The sequence below is a fragment of the Chrysochloris asiatica genome, unplaced genomic scaffold (assembly GCF_000296735.1).
Source record: "Chrysochloris asiatica unplaced genomic scaffold, ChrAsi1.0 scaffold00100, whole genome shotgun sequence".
NCBI lineage: Eukaryota > Metazoa > Chordata > Mammalia > Afrosoricida > Chrysochloridae > Chrysochloris > Chrysochloris asiatica.
The window spans coordinates 3127401-3144881 of NW_006408618.1; the positions used below are offsets into that span (position 1 = coordinate 3127401).

The 17481-nt window shown below is 39.1% G+C and overlaps 1 protein-coding gene across 1 annotated transcript in view; it reads right to left on the reverse strand.

Moving 5' to 3' along the window:
* Positions 1-1580: 1580 nt before the first annotated feature.
* Positions 1581-17481, reverse strand: part of ANKRD45 (ankyrin repeat domain 45) — a 47185-nt gene continuing 31284 nt past the window's right edge. The window contains exons 3-5 of the mRNA XM_006867099.1: positions 14036-14130; positions 9712-9850; positions 1581-1612 (exon numbers count right to left, since the gene is read on the reverse strand). Of these exons, the coding sequence (XP_006867161.1) occupies positions 1581-1612; positions 9712-9850; positions 14036-14130 (266 nt within the window). The remainder of the gene's footprint in view (positions 1613-9711; positions 9851-14035; positions 14131-17481) is intronic.

Genomic DNA, 17481 nt, shown 5'->3' on the forward strand with positions numbered 1-17481 from the left:
GGGTTGTTTTGGATGTGCACCAAAACACTCAGGAATATACAATCATTCAAACAGCCAAAGGGCACACTCTACAAGCCTGCCCCCTAGCCACCAGGACACATCCCCTCTCCCTCCATGAGTCTAGAGTCCTCAGCTGCTCCATCTCTCCATATCATCATCTCTGCCTCCATCTCTGGCATCTCCACTTCTTTTCTCTCGCTCTTCTCCCTTGATGGTCCCAAGATCCTCCACTCCTGGACTGTAAGATTGAGCACTCACCCCTTTTTGCTACATAACTTCTACCTTTACAGTTGCGACAATCACAATTAGTCATGATAACAATTACTCACTATTGAATCATGAGTGTCTTATCCCCATCTCCTTTCACCAGACCCATCTAGACAGGATAACCACTCAGTGGGGAGTCTACCTTCCACTCACACACACCCTCCCCCGCAAACTCTGAATCTAAACTCCCTCTTGAAAACTTGTAAGCCAGTCACTTTGTGCCTTTTCAGTCCCCCTCCCCCCACCCCCGACATTTTTGGTAGACAATGTCTAAGTCACCCATCCCTATCAACCCTGTGTACAGAGGGGATGGAAATGATCCTCGCTGTAAAGATTCTTTCCTTCTTGGTTGGTATTTTACTATACCCATAGTATAAGTCAAGGTCAAGTTCATCAGATGGTAGTGATTATACTTGTTTTCTTTTAAAAAAAAAAAAAAAACAATTTTTTTTTCCCCCACTCTCAACTCTAGCCCTCTGTGGCCATATCCTTGTCCATGGGCTCAGGAGTCCCCAGGTCTCACCATACTTCGGGACAACCAGCTCTCATTATACTCCACGTTGATGAGGGTCTATGTAACTTGGTCAGACTCAGCCCACATTGGTGAATTTTAATTTGTACATAAAAAAGTAATCAGAGGACCCTGATCCTCCTGATCCTTAATATTTCTTTGCTACAGAATGTTATTCCATAAACTTTACTTTTGGGAGAGGGAGAATATTTTTTTTTCCTGTATAAACAGTCCTTTTCTAAAACAGAATTTTTCATTTGAGTAGACATTTCCTGCCTCAGTTACACAGAAAATTATTAGAATCTCTAACTAGCTTTAAAAAGGAGCTCTGGTAGCATAGTGGTTACAAGTTGGGCTGCTAACCTCAAGGTCAGCAGTTCAAAACTACTCGCGGTTCTGCAGGAGAAAGATGAGGCACCCATAAAGATTTACAGCCTTGGAAACCCTATCAAAGTCGCTATTAGTCGGAACCAACTCCACAGCACACCACCAGCAGCAAATAGTTTTAAAAGTCTCCTTTCGATTTTTGAAAGTGAGTCACACCCAAGGGTTTTCTGGAAGGAGCATCTGGAATTCACATGAGTTGCCCACTGGGGAGGAGAGGTTAGGCAAGAGTCTGGGCATAAACCTGCTATACAAGGTACAACAAAACAAAAGTAATTTAATTTCACACAAAAACAGTTTTTTAAAGCCCCACTTCCATTTTCTTCACTTCATGAATATGTTTTCTTTACAGATACCTGAAGAAAATGTGTCCTTTTACAAAATATATACTCAGAAGGATGTCTTTTCTGATCACGACTTAGGTGATGGATTTGACACTTTTTACTTGACCTGAAAGGAAACAGATTTTTTAATTACAGTCAATTCACTTGCGATCTGAAACAAAATGAAGCCAGTTTTTAAAATAAGTGGGCTTAAAATAAATCAGAATATCCCAGCCTGGAAACCTGATATATCAATTCAAGTATTTGTCCTTCCTTTAAAAAAAAAAAAATATATATATATATATATATATACACACACACACACACACACATATATATATATATATATATATCTGAAGCTGCACAATTATATTTCCTATAATATCTGCATTGCTCTTGCTACTTCTGCCACTGACTAGAGTAACTCTGTCTACACTTTCTTCATTATAAAGTGAGGTGCTGCTTAAGAGGCTCCATCCAGATCTAGAATCCTATGATACAGGTGTAGGATGTTAAAGTGGTTGGAGTAGGGACTTATGGCAGAAGGGAAATTCTTCCCCACAGGTGAGAAGTGAGAACAGGGTTAAGGATCATGGTAATGGTAGTGATGGGGCAGCGGGAGAAGACACATATCAAGGAACTATATAATCAATAATTCAAATCATAATCACCTCACTCTAGGTAAAGTTAATCTTTCTTTCTTTAAACTTCTTTCTCTCAAATCCATTTTATAAGGTAAGCAGGATTATCCTCCCCTATTTAGTCCTGTTTTCTCCTACTCCAAAACTTTCATGGCATTCCACTGTCCGGAAAATCAAGCCCAAATTGTTGATCTTACAAATCAATACATTTCATAAATAATCATAAATTTATCTTCCAGCCTTATAATATACCATTCTTTAACACAGAAACAACTACAGTCAACTATGTAGCTACTGTCCACTTCAGTGTCATCCACACTTGAACATTTTACAATCATATTGTGCACTCTATTCTGGAATTCTCTTGTCAGTCCAGCTGGGCAACCAATCCATTCAAGCAATTTCTCCTTCTTCATGGAACTTTCTCATTCAATTTAGCTTCCTATGAACATATACACGACTTAGCCTATCTTGTCAAGCCCTCTTTTTATACTCACAAACTATGGGGCAGGATCCTTAAAGACAAGAACAGTATAAACCTTCTTGTATCCTCCAGGGTACCAAAGGGCTATGAATATGCTCAATAAATGCTAGTTATAGACAGCAAGATATCTTCTGTCACACTACCTAGACCAGGTAGAGCATCTTAATCTTATAAAGCATTAGCCCCTTTGGATAAACATAAAAATCATAAGAGAAAGAAGCTGGACCTCTACATCACACTATGTGCAAAAACTAACTCAAAATGCATCACAGAACTAAATGAAAGAACTGAAACTATAAAACTCCTAGAAGATAACATCAGTGTAAATCTTCATGGTCTTGAATTAGGTAACAGTTTCTTAGATACGATACTAAAAGTACAGCAATCAAAAAAATAGATGGTGGTAATAGTGTACTATGGTTTCAACTCATAGCAACCCTGAATACAATTTCTGAGGCTGTAACTCTTTATGGGAGCCTAAAGCCTCATCTTTATCCTGTGGAATGACTGGTGGTTTTGAACTGCTGACCTTGAGGTTAGCAGCCCAACTCGTAACCACTATGCTACCAGATAAATTGTATTATATCAAAATTTTATGTTTCAGAAGACTTGAGCAGAAAATGAAGATAACCCATGAAATAGAAGAAAATAGTTTCAAATCAAATGTCTAATAAGGAACTTGAATCTAGGATACAAAAAGAATTCCTACAACTTAACAATAAAAAGACAACTCAATTAAAAAAAAAAAATACATGAATGACACTTCTCCAGGTAAGATACACAAATTTCCTGTAAGTAGAAGAAAAGATGTTTGACATTGTTGCTGTTAAGTGCTCTCAAGTCAGTTCTGACTCACAGTGACCTCATGAAGGCTTTCCGAGGAGCGGCTGGTGAGTTTGAACCACTGACCTTGCGATTGAAACTGACCTTGCAATCCAGTGCTTATTGTACAATGCCACACCAGGACTCTTTAACAACAATCATTACCAAAAATAAAAAAAACCAAACCCACTGCCATCGAGTTACTTCTGACTCCTAGCATCCCTATAAGACAGCGTAGAACTGTGCCCTTGGGTTTCCAAGTCTGTGTGAATCTTTACAAAAGCTGATACCCTCATCTTTCTCTCAGGGAGCAGCTGATAGGTTTGAATTGCAGACCTTTCAGTTAGCAGCCCAGTTTGTAACCCACCAACTCAAGGATACTTAACAGCAAATGCCACCTTAGAGAAATATAAATCAAAACTAAAATGTAATAAATACCATTTCACATCCATTCAGATGACTGAAAAATAGATAATGTTAGAAAAATAGATAATAACTATTGTTAGAACCCTCATACACTGGGGGAAGGAATGTAAATGGTACAGTGTGGCAGTTCCTCAAAAGGTTAAACATAGAGTTAGCATTTTACAGAGCAATTTCCTAGGTGTACACTGAAGAGAAATAAAAAACATATGTTGTTGTTTTTGTTGTTCAAGTGCCTTCTAGTCAGATCCGAATCACAGCAACCCTATATAGGGTTTCCAAGGAGTGGTTGGTGAGCTTGAACCACTAACCTTGCAGTTCAAACTGACCTTGTAGTCCAATGCATTAGTCTGCAGCGCTACACCAGAACTCCTAAAAAAAAAATATGACCACACAAAAATGTTTACACAAATGTTCATAGCAGCATTACTTTAAATCGCCAGTACAATAGAAACAATCTAAGTGTCTATCAACTGATTACTATATAAGCAAAATTATATCCATACAATAGGCTATTATTTGGCCATAAAAAGGAGCGAGGTACTAATGCATTTTACAACATGGATGAACCTTGAAAATATTATGCTAGGTGGAAAAAGCCAGATAAAAAAGTCAACATAATATATGATTCTAGTTACATAAAATGTCCAGAATAGGCACATCCACCGAGGTAGAAACCAGCAATGGTTGCCAGGGGCTGGGGGAAGAGAGGAATGGGAAATGACTGCTAAGGGGTATGGGGCTTGTTTTTGGGGATGAGACAAAAATACTCTTCATTTATGGTGATGGTTATAGAACTCTGCATATACTTATACTAAGTCACTGAGCTTACTTTATAAGACAGAATTTTATGATAGGAGAATTATATCTCAGCAGATACTTAAAAAAATCATAGGTACCCCTGCCACCAATATTCTGATACAGGCACCTCACCTATTCACAGGACAATGTTCTCACAATAGATTCCCCCCCTCCCTCAAATATAGAATAATAATAATGAAAACAGGCAAAGTAAACCAGATAAAATTAAGTGATTGATGATTAGTCTAATGTTAGAGCAGTCTCATGTACTTTGAACATGTTTTCAGGGGGTACCAGTCAGTCCCTGGAGAACCTAATGCTTAGGGTCGTAAAGTGAAGGGTCAGTGAAAAAGATGAAGCCCCTCCAACAAGCTTCATCGACACAGTGGCTACGACAATGGGCTCACACATAGCCACAATTGTGAGAATGGGCAGGACCCAATAGTGTTTCATTCTGTGTGCACAGGGTCGCTATTAGTTGGAGTCGATGTTATGGCATCTAACGACTACAACTAATATTAAAGTTAGTATTAGACATGCTCTATAAAAAGAGTTCAGAGTCCTGGAATAGTACTGTAGGAAAAGCACTGGACTAAACTAATCAAAAGAGGTTGGTGGTTCAAACCCACCAGCCACTCCTTGGAAAACCCTATACAGGGTCGCTATGAGTCAGAACAGATTCAGTGGTACTTAACAACAACAACATAAAAGGAGTTAAGTTATTACTATTAGTTACTATTAATACTGAAAGTAATATTAATAATAGGGAGCTATCATGGATTAGAGACCTGGTGTAGCACTGTGGGATAAGCACTGGACCACAAAGTCACTTTGAACAGAAAGGTTAGTGGTTCAAATTCACAAGCCACTCCTTGGAAACTCTATACAGGGTTTCTATGAGTCTGAATCGATTAGACGACACTTAACAATAATAATACCATGGACTGGAATCCTGGTATGGTGCCGTAGGATAAGCGCTTGATGGCACTTAACAACAACAACCAGGATTCTGATGTGGTGGTGTAGGATAAGCACTAGACGGCTAACACCAAGGTCCGTGTTCAAAGCCACGAGTGGATCCTCAGAAACCCTATACTGAGTCACTGAATTGGAGCTTGTCTGTCACTTTGTTGTACTATGGTGGCTTGTTTGTTGCTTTGATTCTGGAAGCTATGCTATGGGTATTTTAAATATCAGCAGGGTCACCAATGGTGAGCAGGTTTCACCTGAGTTTCCAAAGACAGACTAGGAAGGAGAAACAGACTACTTCTAAATATTTAGTAACTGAAAACTTCATGACTAGCAAGGGAGCACTATCAGCGTTAGAAATTTAAATATTGACACATGATGAAGAACAGCAGAATATTGTCAGATATAGTGTTGGAGGATGAGCTCCTCAGGTTGGAAGGCACTCAAATTACACCTGGGTAAGAACTGCCTCCTCAGAGTACAGCTGACCGTGATGGCATGAATGGAGTAAAGCCTTTGGGACCTTCATGTGCTAATGACGTAAACTCAAAATAAAGAGAAATAACTGTAAACGTCCATTAATAATCAGAACATGGAATGTATGATGCATGAATCTAGGAAAATAAGAAATTGTCAAAAATTAAATGGACTGCATAATCAACAATATCTTAGGCAGTAGTGAGCTGAAATGAAGTGGTACTGGCAATTTTGAATCTCACAATCACATGGTTTTCTATGCTTGGAATGAAAAATTGAAGAGGAATGTCATCGCATTTATCATCAAAAAGGACATATCAAGATCTGTCTTGAAGTACAACACTGTTTGTGATAGGATAATATCTGTATGCCTACAAGGAAGCCTAGTTAATACCACTATTATTCAAATTTATGCACCAACCACTAATGCCAGTGATGATGAATTTGAAGAATTTTATCAACTTCTTCAGTCTGAAATTGCTCAAACATGCAATCAAGATGTATTGGTAATTACTAGTGATTGGAATGCAAAGGTTGGAAACAAAGAAGGATCAGCAGTTGGAAAATATGGCCTTGGTGATAGAAACGGTGCTAGAGATTGTATGACAGAATTTTTCAAAACCAATTTTTTTTCATTGTAAATACCTTTTATAAACAATGTAAAAGACACTATACACATAGACCTCACCAGATGGAATACACAGAAATCAAATTGACTACATCTGTGGAGACAGACTGTAGAAACACTCCCCTATCATCAGCCAAAACAAGACCAGGGGCAGACTGGGACAGACCATCAATTGCTCATATGCAAGTTCAGGGAGAAGCTGAAGAAAACTAAAACAAGCCCACAAGAGCCAAAATATGACCTTGAACATATCACACCGGAATTTAGAGAGCATCTGAAGAACAGATTTAATGTATTAGACACTAAAGACCAAAGACCAGAAGAGTTGTGGGATGACATCAAGAACATCATACAAGAAGAAAGCAAAGGGTCATTAAGACAAAAAAAGAAGGAAAATATCAAAATGGATGTCAGAAGAGACACTGAACTTGCTCTCCAGCGTAGAGATGCTGTGTGCTGGTGGCCAGGAGACTGACTTTTCAGAAAATGCCCTATGGTTGTTTAAATGATTATATATCCCTGTGTGGTTTTTTAAAATGCATGCGCTAGAGGGTAGACACACATTGACATGGGTGACAGGGCAGGTAATATACAACTGGAGGAAGGTTAACAAAGGAAAGATGGGGGTGGCGGGAGACACAGAGAAGAATGCAGTCGTTGGAGTGAACAGAAGTAAATGCTGTTAACTGTTGGTACATGCAGAGGGTTGCAACCATATAATGAAGCAGAGTATATGATTTATTGAATGTGAAACTGATGATCTGCTCTGTAAACTTTCACTCAATTCACAATAAAAAGGTTAAAAAAAGAAAAAGAGCTCAATAGAAATTTTCAAATGGCAGCTCAAGAAGACAAGGTCAAATGTAATAACGAAATGTACAAATACCTGGATTTAGAAAACTAGAAGAAAAGAACACTCTCAGCATTTGTCAAGCTTAGGGAACCGAAGAAAAAATTCAAGCTTCAATATGAAATATTGAAGAATTCTATGGGCAAAATATTGAATGATGCAGAAAACAGGAAAGAAGATCGAAGGAATACAGAATCACTGTACCAAAAATAAAGGGTGGATGTTCAGCCATTTCAAGAGGCAGCATATAATCAGTAGCTAATGACAAGGAGCTCTGGTAGTGTAGTAGTTACGAATCGGGCTGCGGACCTTAAGGTCAGCGGTTCGAAACTACCAGCCGCTCCGCGGGAGAAAGATGAGGCTTTCTACTCCCGTAAAGATTTACACCCTCGGAAACCCTGTACAGGGTTGCTATGGGTCGGAACCGACTCGACGGCACTTAACAACAACAACAACAATGATACTGAAGGAAGAAGTCCAGGGTGCGTTGAAGGCACTGGCAAAGAACAAGATGCCAGGAATTGATGGAATAGAAATTGAAATCTTTCAACAAACTGATGCAGCACTGGAGGCACTCACTCATCTATGCCGAGAAATTTGGACAACTACCTGGCCAACTGACTGGAAGAGATACATATCTGAGCCCATTCCAAAGAGAGATGACCCAGTGGAATGCAGAAATCACTGCACAATATCATTAATATCACATGCAAGTAAAATTTTACTAAAAATAATTCAAAAATGGACAGAGATCTTCCAGTCTTCAAGTTGGATTCAGAAGAGGAGATGGAACAAAGGATATCATTGCTGACATCAGATGGATATTGGCTGAAAGCAGAGAATACCTCTGATTCGTTGAATACACGAAGTCTTTCAACTGTGTGAATCATGACAAATTATGGACAACATTGTGGAAAATGAGTATTCTGGAACACTTGTGCTCGTGAAGAACTTGTACATAGACCAAGAGGCAGTTCTTTGAAAAGAACAAGGGAACACTGAATGGTTTAAAATTAGGAAAGGTGTGTGCCAGATTCTTTCACTATATTTATTTGATCTGTATGCTGAACAAATAATCCAAGAAACTGGATTACACGAAGAAAAACGTGGCATTAGGAATGGAGGAAGACTCAGAAACCTGCCATACACAGATGATCCAAACTGGCTTGCTGAAAGCAAAGAGGACTTAAAATACTTACTGATGAAGATCGAAGACCACACAGCATTAGGTATTGGTTACATCTCAATGTAAAGAAAACAAAAATCCTCAACCACTAGAGGAATAAACAACATCCATATAAATGGAGAAAAGATTGAAGTTGTCAAACACTTCATTTTGCTTGAATCAAGCAACACTCATGGAAGCAGCAGTCAAGGTATCAAGTGGCGTATTGCATTAGGCAAATCTGTTGCACAGGACCTCTTTAAGTGTTGAAAAGCAAAGATGTCAGCTTGAGGACCAAGGTGCGCCTGACCCAAGCCATGGCATTTTCAATAACCTCATATGCATGTGAAAGTTGGACAATGAATGAGGAAAATCATAGAAGAATTGATGCATTTGAGTTATGGTATTGGAGGAGAATATTGAAAGTACCATGGAATACCAAAAGAACAAGCAAATCTGTCTTGGAAGAAATACACCCAGAATGCTCCTTGGGAGTCAGGATGGCCAGACTTCATCTCTTATACTTCAGACCTATTATCAGGAGGAACCAGTACCTGGAGAAGGGCACAATGTTAATGATTACTTAGTAATATTGTTGTCATTAAGTGCCATTGAATCAGTTCCAGCTCATAACAGCCCCAAACAAGGTTTCCGAGGAGTGGCTTGTGGGTCAAAACTGCCAACCTTGTGGTTCAGTACTTACCTTACAGTACCACATCAGGACTCCTTAATAACATTTTCATTGTTTGTTAAGTGCCCTTGAGTCGGTTCCAACTTATAGTGAGCCAGTATAGGGTTTCCAAGGTGCAGTTGGTGGGTTTGAGTGCCAACCTGTGGTTTGCAGTCCAGTGCTGATCTTACAGCACCAATCAGAGATGATTAAAATCAGACTTTCTCAGAAATAACAGGGTTGAACCTAATTATCATCTTCTCTGACATTCAAACTACTTTTTATCCAAAACTTACGTGGGGCACATATTTTTGTGACAATAGGAGTCACAATATCTTCCAATTGTTGTTTCTGTTCCAAAAGTTCATTAACGGAAGCTTCCAGATGGGTCTCCAACCACTCACTTTTTGTGCGGCATGCATTGAGGATGATATTCTAGGGACAAAGTAAATTTTTACTTTTTACTTATTTTACTGAAAAATAAAACTCTTTAGATTCTCTTAAATAAGCACTGTCCAATCAAAAATTCTGTGATGATGGAAATGTTCTATATCTGCACTGTTCTATGCTATAGCCATGAGCCACTTGTAGCTACTGAATACTTGAAATGTCACTAAATGACAAGGAACTGGATTTAAAATTTTATTTCAGTTGAATTAATTCCACTTTAAATAGCCGCAGATTAATTCCAATTTAAATAGCACATGTGACCAGTGGCTACTCTATTAGACAGTGCAACTCTAACATTAGTGGAATATGAGTATAATAAACCTTCTCCTCATCTAGACTCATAAAGCCTGAGCCAGTCTATGCTATTTGCCTAATTCTTTATTGTCACTGAACCCTGTAATAAAGGTAAGTGCTTACATAAAAGGCTGGAAAAGAGGTGGATGGTATGAGCTGCATACAAGTCAGCACACAGCATCGATTCTGAATATTTTATTCCCTCTCGGGTGGTTCACAGGAGAAAGAAGTACAAGAAATGCAAGAAGAACTCCGCCTCACTGAAAATCTCTTCAATTGCATTGTAAAACCATCTCATTGTGCATGCACAGTAGTTAGCTAAAGTCTGATTCAAGAAACAAGGACAAATTTGGAAAACTGAAAAGTTCATTTCCTCCCGCCTCCAAGTCCAGGTTGGTTCTCTTTTGTCTAATACAGACTTTCCAATTCTCTTCCCAAGTCTTCCTCACCACCAATAGGGAGAAAGAGCCTGAGAGAATGAAAGGCTCAGAGACTGACATTAAGAGAAAAAACAAAAGAGGAAAGAAGAGTTACATTACTGCCTTTGGGAGTATTATTTCTGACTACTTTGAAATTTTTTAAAAATTTGAAAATATGAGAGGTTAAACAATTGGTCATTCTGATCAAAGCAGAGCTAAGACTATAATCTCAATTTCTGCCTCCTAAACAAATGTTCTTTCCATTTCAAGATACTGACTTCTAAGCTAGGTGATCTTATTCACTTATGATCATTAATATTTAAGGATTTCTGTGCTTATGAGGAATGGATTTTCTGCAGTGAGAAACCATTAATCTATACTTAGTGACAGGAGGAAGATGAAATAATGGTGACTATATAGAGAATTAAGCTCTTTCTGCAGGCTTACCTGTGTTTGGTTGATTAGGTGATAGGTTTTACCAAGAATTGTTACTACATTTAAGGTAGGGAAACTCAAGACAGTTGAAAAATAATTATTGGCAGAACATAAAAACTGAAGATCTCAGATACAGCTTAGCCTTCCCTTCAGCATCTGTAGTACGGTGAATAGTGAATGATGGCTCTTCTACCATGATACAATTCAGGATCAGAAACAACTAAGAGATGCTATATCCTGAATTATATACCCTCTTCACTTCCATAACAACAACAAAAACAACAATTTTGAGTATAGTCTGTATGGTGATTACAATGGATTATTGAATCCAGCAGAGAGGTAGAATGCCTTGGGAGGGATGGTTGGTGTCAAAACAGGATCAAGAAAGTCAGAGAGTAGATGTATGTCTGATTCCTACATCATAGGAATCGTCCTTGGGATGATTTTGATTTTGATTCTCCCTCCCCCTTGTGAAGTTGGAGGAGGTCTGGCATGACCCCCACGCCGTGTTGCACCACTTAAATGCAAAGAGTATATAACTGAAATTTTCATTACAGAAATGGGGTCAACATATAACCAGAATTCAGAGAAAGTACTTGTTGAATAGGAAGATTAAATAAATAGAAGAAGAAATTCCAAAAATAAGAATACTTTCTAAAAGTATAATCATAGTTATTGTTAAGTGCCATCAAGACAGTTCTAACCCATAGCAACCTAACATTGGGTTTCCAAGGAGCAGCTGGTGGCCTTGAACTGTCGATCTTGTAGTTTGAAGTCTAGCTAATCCTACAGCACCGCACCAGGAATCCAATAATCATAGTAGAGGAGTTAATATACTTAATAAATTGTTGTTGTTGTTAAGTGCTGCTGAGTCAGTGCCGACTCATAGTGGCCCTGGGTTTCCAATGAGTGCCTGGTGAGCTTAAACCACCAACCTTGTGGTTCAAACCAACCTTTCTGTCCTGTGCTTTATCCCACAGCGCCACACTAGGACTCTATACTTAGTATACATCTTTCATATTAATTTTTACTTTTTGATCTTAGGGTTCTATTGATGGTTCTATGTTACTTCCAGGTGGTCACTTTGTTGTCAGTAACTTCTAATTTCATTAAATTTTTGTCAGCCAATATGACCTATAAATCTCAATTTTTGAAATTTATTATATTTTTAGTGTGGCCAAGAAAATCAATTTTTTGACAAATGTTTTATGGAAAAACTGAAAACTGTCCATAATCTATTTATAAAATACATAGTTCTATAAAACTGAGCTTATTAAATACATATTCAAATCCTCTACTGTCTTATTAATTTTTCATTTACTTTACCAAATTCTGAAAGATGCATAATCATAGTTGTTGTTGTTAAGTGCCTTCGAGTCAGCTCTGACTCATAGTGACCCAGTGTAGGGTTTCCAAGGAGTGGATGGTGAGTTTTAACCACCAGCCTTGTGGTTCAAACTGACCTTGTGGTCCAGTGCTTTATCCCACGGTGCCACATCAGGACTCCACATAATCATAGTAGAGGACTTAAATATACATCTTTCAGAATGGGTTTGAGGCAACAACCTTTTGGTGATTAGTCGAGTGCTTGACCATTTTCACCTTCCAACCACCTCTGACAGTATTTGTTAAGTACCATCGTGTCAATTTCAACTCATAGCGACCACGTACAGGGTTTCCTAGGAACAGCTGGTGGGTTTGCATCACCAACCTTGTGGTTCACAGTCTAATGCTTAGCCTACAAAAAGGAATGCAGACCTATTGCATTCAAAGGAAATCTATACATGAAACAGTAGGAATCCACATAGTATATATATTAAAAAATATATATATATCTTGATGGGTCAGAATTCATTTCAGAAATGCAGAGCTAGTACAACATCAGAACATCTAGCTATATAATAATTCTAATAAGAAAAAGGAAAAACTCATATGATAGCAATGACAGGCATCTTAAAAACTTCAGTACAATTCAGCAGTTATTCCATAGTACATGCTGAGTCAAAATTCAAATCCTAATTCTGTCACTTGAGAACCATGTGACTTGGGGAAACTTCTTAATCTCTCTGAGCATCGTGTTCCTTGTCTGAAAAAAGGAGACAATATCAGTACCTACCTCATAGGGTTGGAGTCCTGGGATGGCGCTGGAGGATAAGCATTGGACTGCTAACCACAAAGTTGGCAGTTCAAACCCATCAGCCGCTCCTTGGAAACCCTATACAGGGTTGCTGTGAGTCGGAAATGACATGATGACACTTAACAGCAACAGTCTCATAGACTTATTATGAGGAGTGCATGAATTAATACAGGTAAAGTATTTACAAATAGCACCTGAAATGTGTTAATTAAGTGCTCAAAAAAATGTTTATGGAGTATCAGGGATTGAATTGTATCCCTCAAAAAGATGTGTTATAAATCCTAACTTCCATACCTATGGTTATAATCCCATTTGGAAATGGGTTGTCTTTGCTATGCTAAGGGGTATAGGGTGTGTCTTAAATCAGTCGTTGAGATATAAAAAAGATTCAACAAAAAGGGAGAGAAACAGAGAAGGAGGAAGTCCCAGGAGCAGAAACACAAGGAAACAAGGATCTTCCTCCAGAGCCAAAAGAGAAAGAATGCCTTCTCCTAGACCCTGCACCCTGAATTTGGACTTCTAGTCTCCTAAATTAGGAGAAAATAAACTTCTGTTTCTTAAAGCCATCTACTTGACATACTTTTGTTGTAGCACCACTAGATAACGAAGACATGGGCTACAGTTATTAGCTGTTATTCCTAAATTTTGTTAACATTTAACACCTTAAAATAGTAGAAGGAAATTTCTCAAACACTATAAGTAATGCTCATCAGAAATTAACAGTAAATATATTAAATGGAGAAATGCTTTACGTGCTTCCATTAAAAGCTAGAAAAAGCAAGGGAAGGAGGGAGGACCGCTACCTATCTTTTGAGAACTAGTGTAGCAACATTTTCAGAATACATCATTTAATACATCAGAATAAGCAAAAGCATAACACAGTACCTTGTCTTCCTTAAGAAGTTTCCCTGGTCCCTTTTCTAGATCTGTAATGGTTGCACTGACCTTAGCAATGTATTTTCTCAGAGTTAGTCTTGCATCTGAAATAAATCGAAACATAAAATGCAACATGGTAAGACAAATACTAAAATAATATGCTGAACTGTTTGTGATGTGCCATTACATGGTGGTGGTGTGTCATGGAGTCGGTTCTGATTCATAGCAACCCTGCTTGGGATTTCCAAGGCTATAAATCTTTACAGGAGTAGAAAGCCTTATCTTTCTCCCATGGAATGGCTGATAGTTTCAAAGTGCTGACCGTGAGGTTAGCACCTGACTCGTAACCATGCTACCAAAGCTTTATACCTAGAGCTTTGTAAAGACTGTATGTAAAGATTTATTGTGGTTATTTTCATTGATTTTTTAAAAATGTTTTATTGTGAATTATATGATAGTTTACATGAGAGAACCTCAGTTCCATATTCATTCCATCGTATATCATTACATTGCCATGGTTCCAATGCCCTCCATGCATCATCTTCCGACCAAAGGGCATATCCTAGAAGCCCGTGCTCTACACTCCCCCCTCTCCCCTCAGTCTTCGGCCCACAGTTCCTCTCCCTCTCTGGATCCAAAGTTCCCAGCCGCTTCATCCCTCCATGTCATCATCTCTGTCTCCATCTCAGGTATCCCCGGTTCTCTGGGTGGGGTCCTGTTCTCGGCTCTTATCCGTTGGTGGTCCCAGAGCCCACCGCTCCTAGACTGGAGAAATAATCACTCTCTTCCTTGCTACAAAACATCTACCCTTGCATTTCCAACACTCACAATCCATCTTGGTAACCATTATTCACTACAGTATCGCGCGTAACCCATCTGTATTTCATTTCATCAGCTCCACCTAGACAAATTGGATAGTACTCACTGGTGATTCTGCCTTCCTCCATGCCCCCTAGCTCTAGGTTCCCTCTTGAAAGCTTGTAAGCCAGTTACTTCTTGCCTTTGTAGTCCCTCCCTCCCCATTTGGGTATCCAATGTCCAAGTTGCCCCTCTCTGTCTACTCTGTGTGTGGAGGGGGTGGGAATGTTTCTTGCTGTAAGGATTTGTTGCCTCTTTTGTGTCACTGGATTCGTATGCATAGGTCAAGTTCATCAGCTTGGATCAGCTCAATCTTCTTCCCCCCAACCCTTCTTTCTTCTTCTGGTTGAGCTCTGATCATCCAGTTGTCCAGTCCAGGTCACATGGGTGTCATCTGCAAGTGTGGGTGTTCTTGTGCACATGCCCTCTCTTGCCATCAGCCGGCAGCTCCATTCTCCACTTGAGTCCTCTGTGGCCACGTCACTGACTCTGGGCCCAGGAGTCCTCAGGTCTCCTCGCACTGCTTGCCAACCAGGTCCCCAACCGGGTCCACAGAAGCCCTCTGAATATTGTGAGGCTTAGCTCACCACTTCATTGCTGCCTTTACCCCATTTCTCCCCAACGGTGATGCGTGTGTTTACCAATCTGAGCATGCATTTCCACCGAGTCTCAGTTTGGGCGGGGGGGAGGCTATGTTGGTGGGACCTGACCGACTGCCCCAATGTCTCCTAGGGGAGCGACCCATTTGTTCCCATAGTAGCAGTCCATCTGTCTCCATTATGTCGTGTTTTTCCTGTAGGTCTTCCATTCGAGACGTATCTTTTGTTCTTCTCTATTTTCATTAATTTTTAACAAAGGTAACACTCAGTTAGCATCACACTTGGGAGTATTCACTGTGTTCCTAGAATAGTGCTAAAATTTTTGAAGAGCAAATGAAGCTGTTCCTTAGAAAACTTATAGAGAGATCCTATAAATGGAAACACTTTCAAGAGGTCTTGGGCAACAGATTTCCCTAATGCCAATACATCATTTGATATCAACACTGCTGCTTCCATGAGTATTGATTGTGGATCCCAGCAAAATGAAGTCTTTGACAACTTCAATCTTTTCTCCATTTATTATGATGTTATCTATTGGTCTAGTTGTGAGGATTTTTGTTTTCTTTACATTGAGGTACAGTCCATACTGAAGGTTGTGGTCTTTGATCTTCCTCAGTAAGTATTTTAAGTTGCTGGTTAGTAATGAGTCTTCCTCCAATCATGATGCCACATTCTTCTTCACATAAACCAACTTTTTCAATTATTTGTTCAGTGTACAGATGATTTGGTATGGTGAAAGACTACAACCCTTGAGCACACTTTTCCTAATTTTATAACATTCCATTTCCCCTTGTTCTATTGGAATAACTACCTCTTGTTCTATATACAGGTTGGTCATTCGCACAATCAAGTGTTCTGGTATGCCAGTTCTTCCACATGTTATCCATAGCTTGTCATGATCCACTTGCTCATAATTTTTTGCATAGTCAATAAAGTACATGTCAATATATTTTTTATATTCTCTGATTTCAGCCAATATCAATTTGATGCCAGCAATATCCCTAGTTCCATGTCCCATTCTGAATCTGGCTTGACCCTCTGTCAATATACTGTTGCAGCAGTTTTGGAATTGTTGTTGTTGTTGTTAGGGGCCATCCAGTCATTACCAACCCAGAGTAACCTTATGCACAGCAGAACAAAACACTGCCTGATCCTGGGTCATCCTCATTACAGTTGCCACAGTTGAGTCCATCGATGCTGCCACTTGGCAATCCATCACTTTGAGGGTCTTCCTCTTTTGCTCTGACCCTCCACCTTACCAAACATGATATCCTTCTCCAGTGATTGGTCCCTCCTGACAATATGTCTGATGTATGAGAGACAAAGTTTGGCCATCTTGGCCTCCAGGGAACACTCTGGCTGCATTTCTTCCAAAATGGATCTACTGGTTCTTTTGGCAGTCCATGGCACTTTCAATATTCTCTTCCAACACCATAACTCAAAAGCATCAATTCTTCTACGGTCTTCCTTATTCACTGTACAGCTTTTGGATGCATATGAGGTGATTGAAAATACCATGGCTTGGGTCAGGCACACCTTAGTCCTCAAGCTGACATCTTTGCTTTTCAACACTATAAAAAGGTCTTGTGCAGCAGATTTGCCTAATGCAATACGTCATTTGATTTCCTGACTGCTGCTTCCTTGAGTGTTAATAGTAGATCCAAGAAGAATGAAGTCCTTGACAACTTCGATCTTTTCTCCATTGATCAGAATGTTGTTTATTAGTCCAGTGGTGAGGATTTTTATTTTCTTTACATTGAGTTGCAATCCAATGGTCTTTGATATCCATCAGTAAATGTTTTAAGTCCTCTTCACTTTCAGCAAGCAAGGTTATATCATCTGCATATCGCAGGTTCTTAATGAGTCTTCCTCCAATCCTGATGCCACGTTTTTCTTCATAGAACACAGCTTCTCAGATTATTTGCTCAGCATACAGGTTGAATAAGTATGGTGAAAGAATACAACTTTGTCGCACACCTTTCTTAATTTTAAACCATT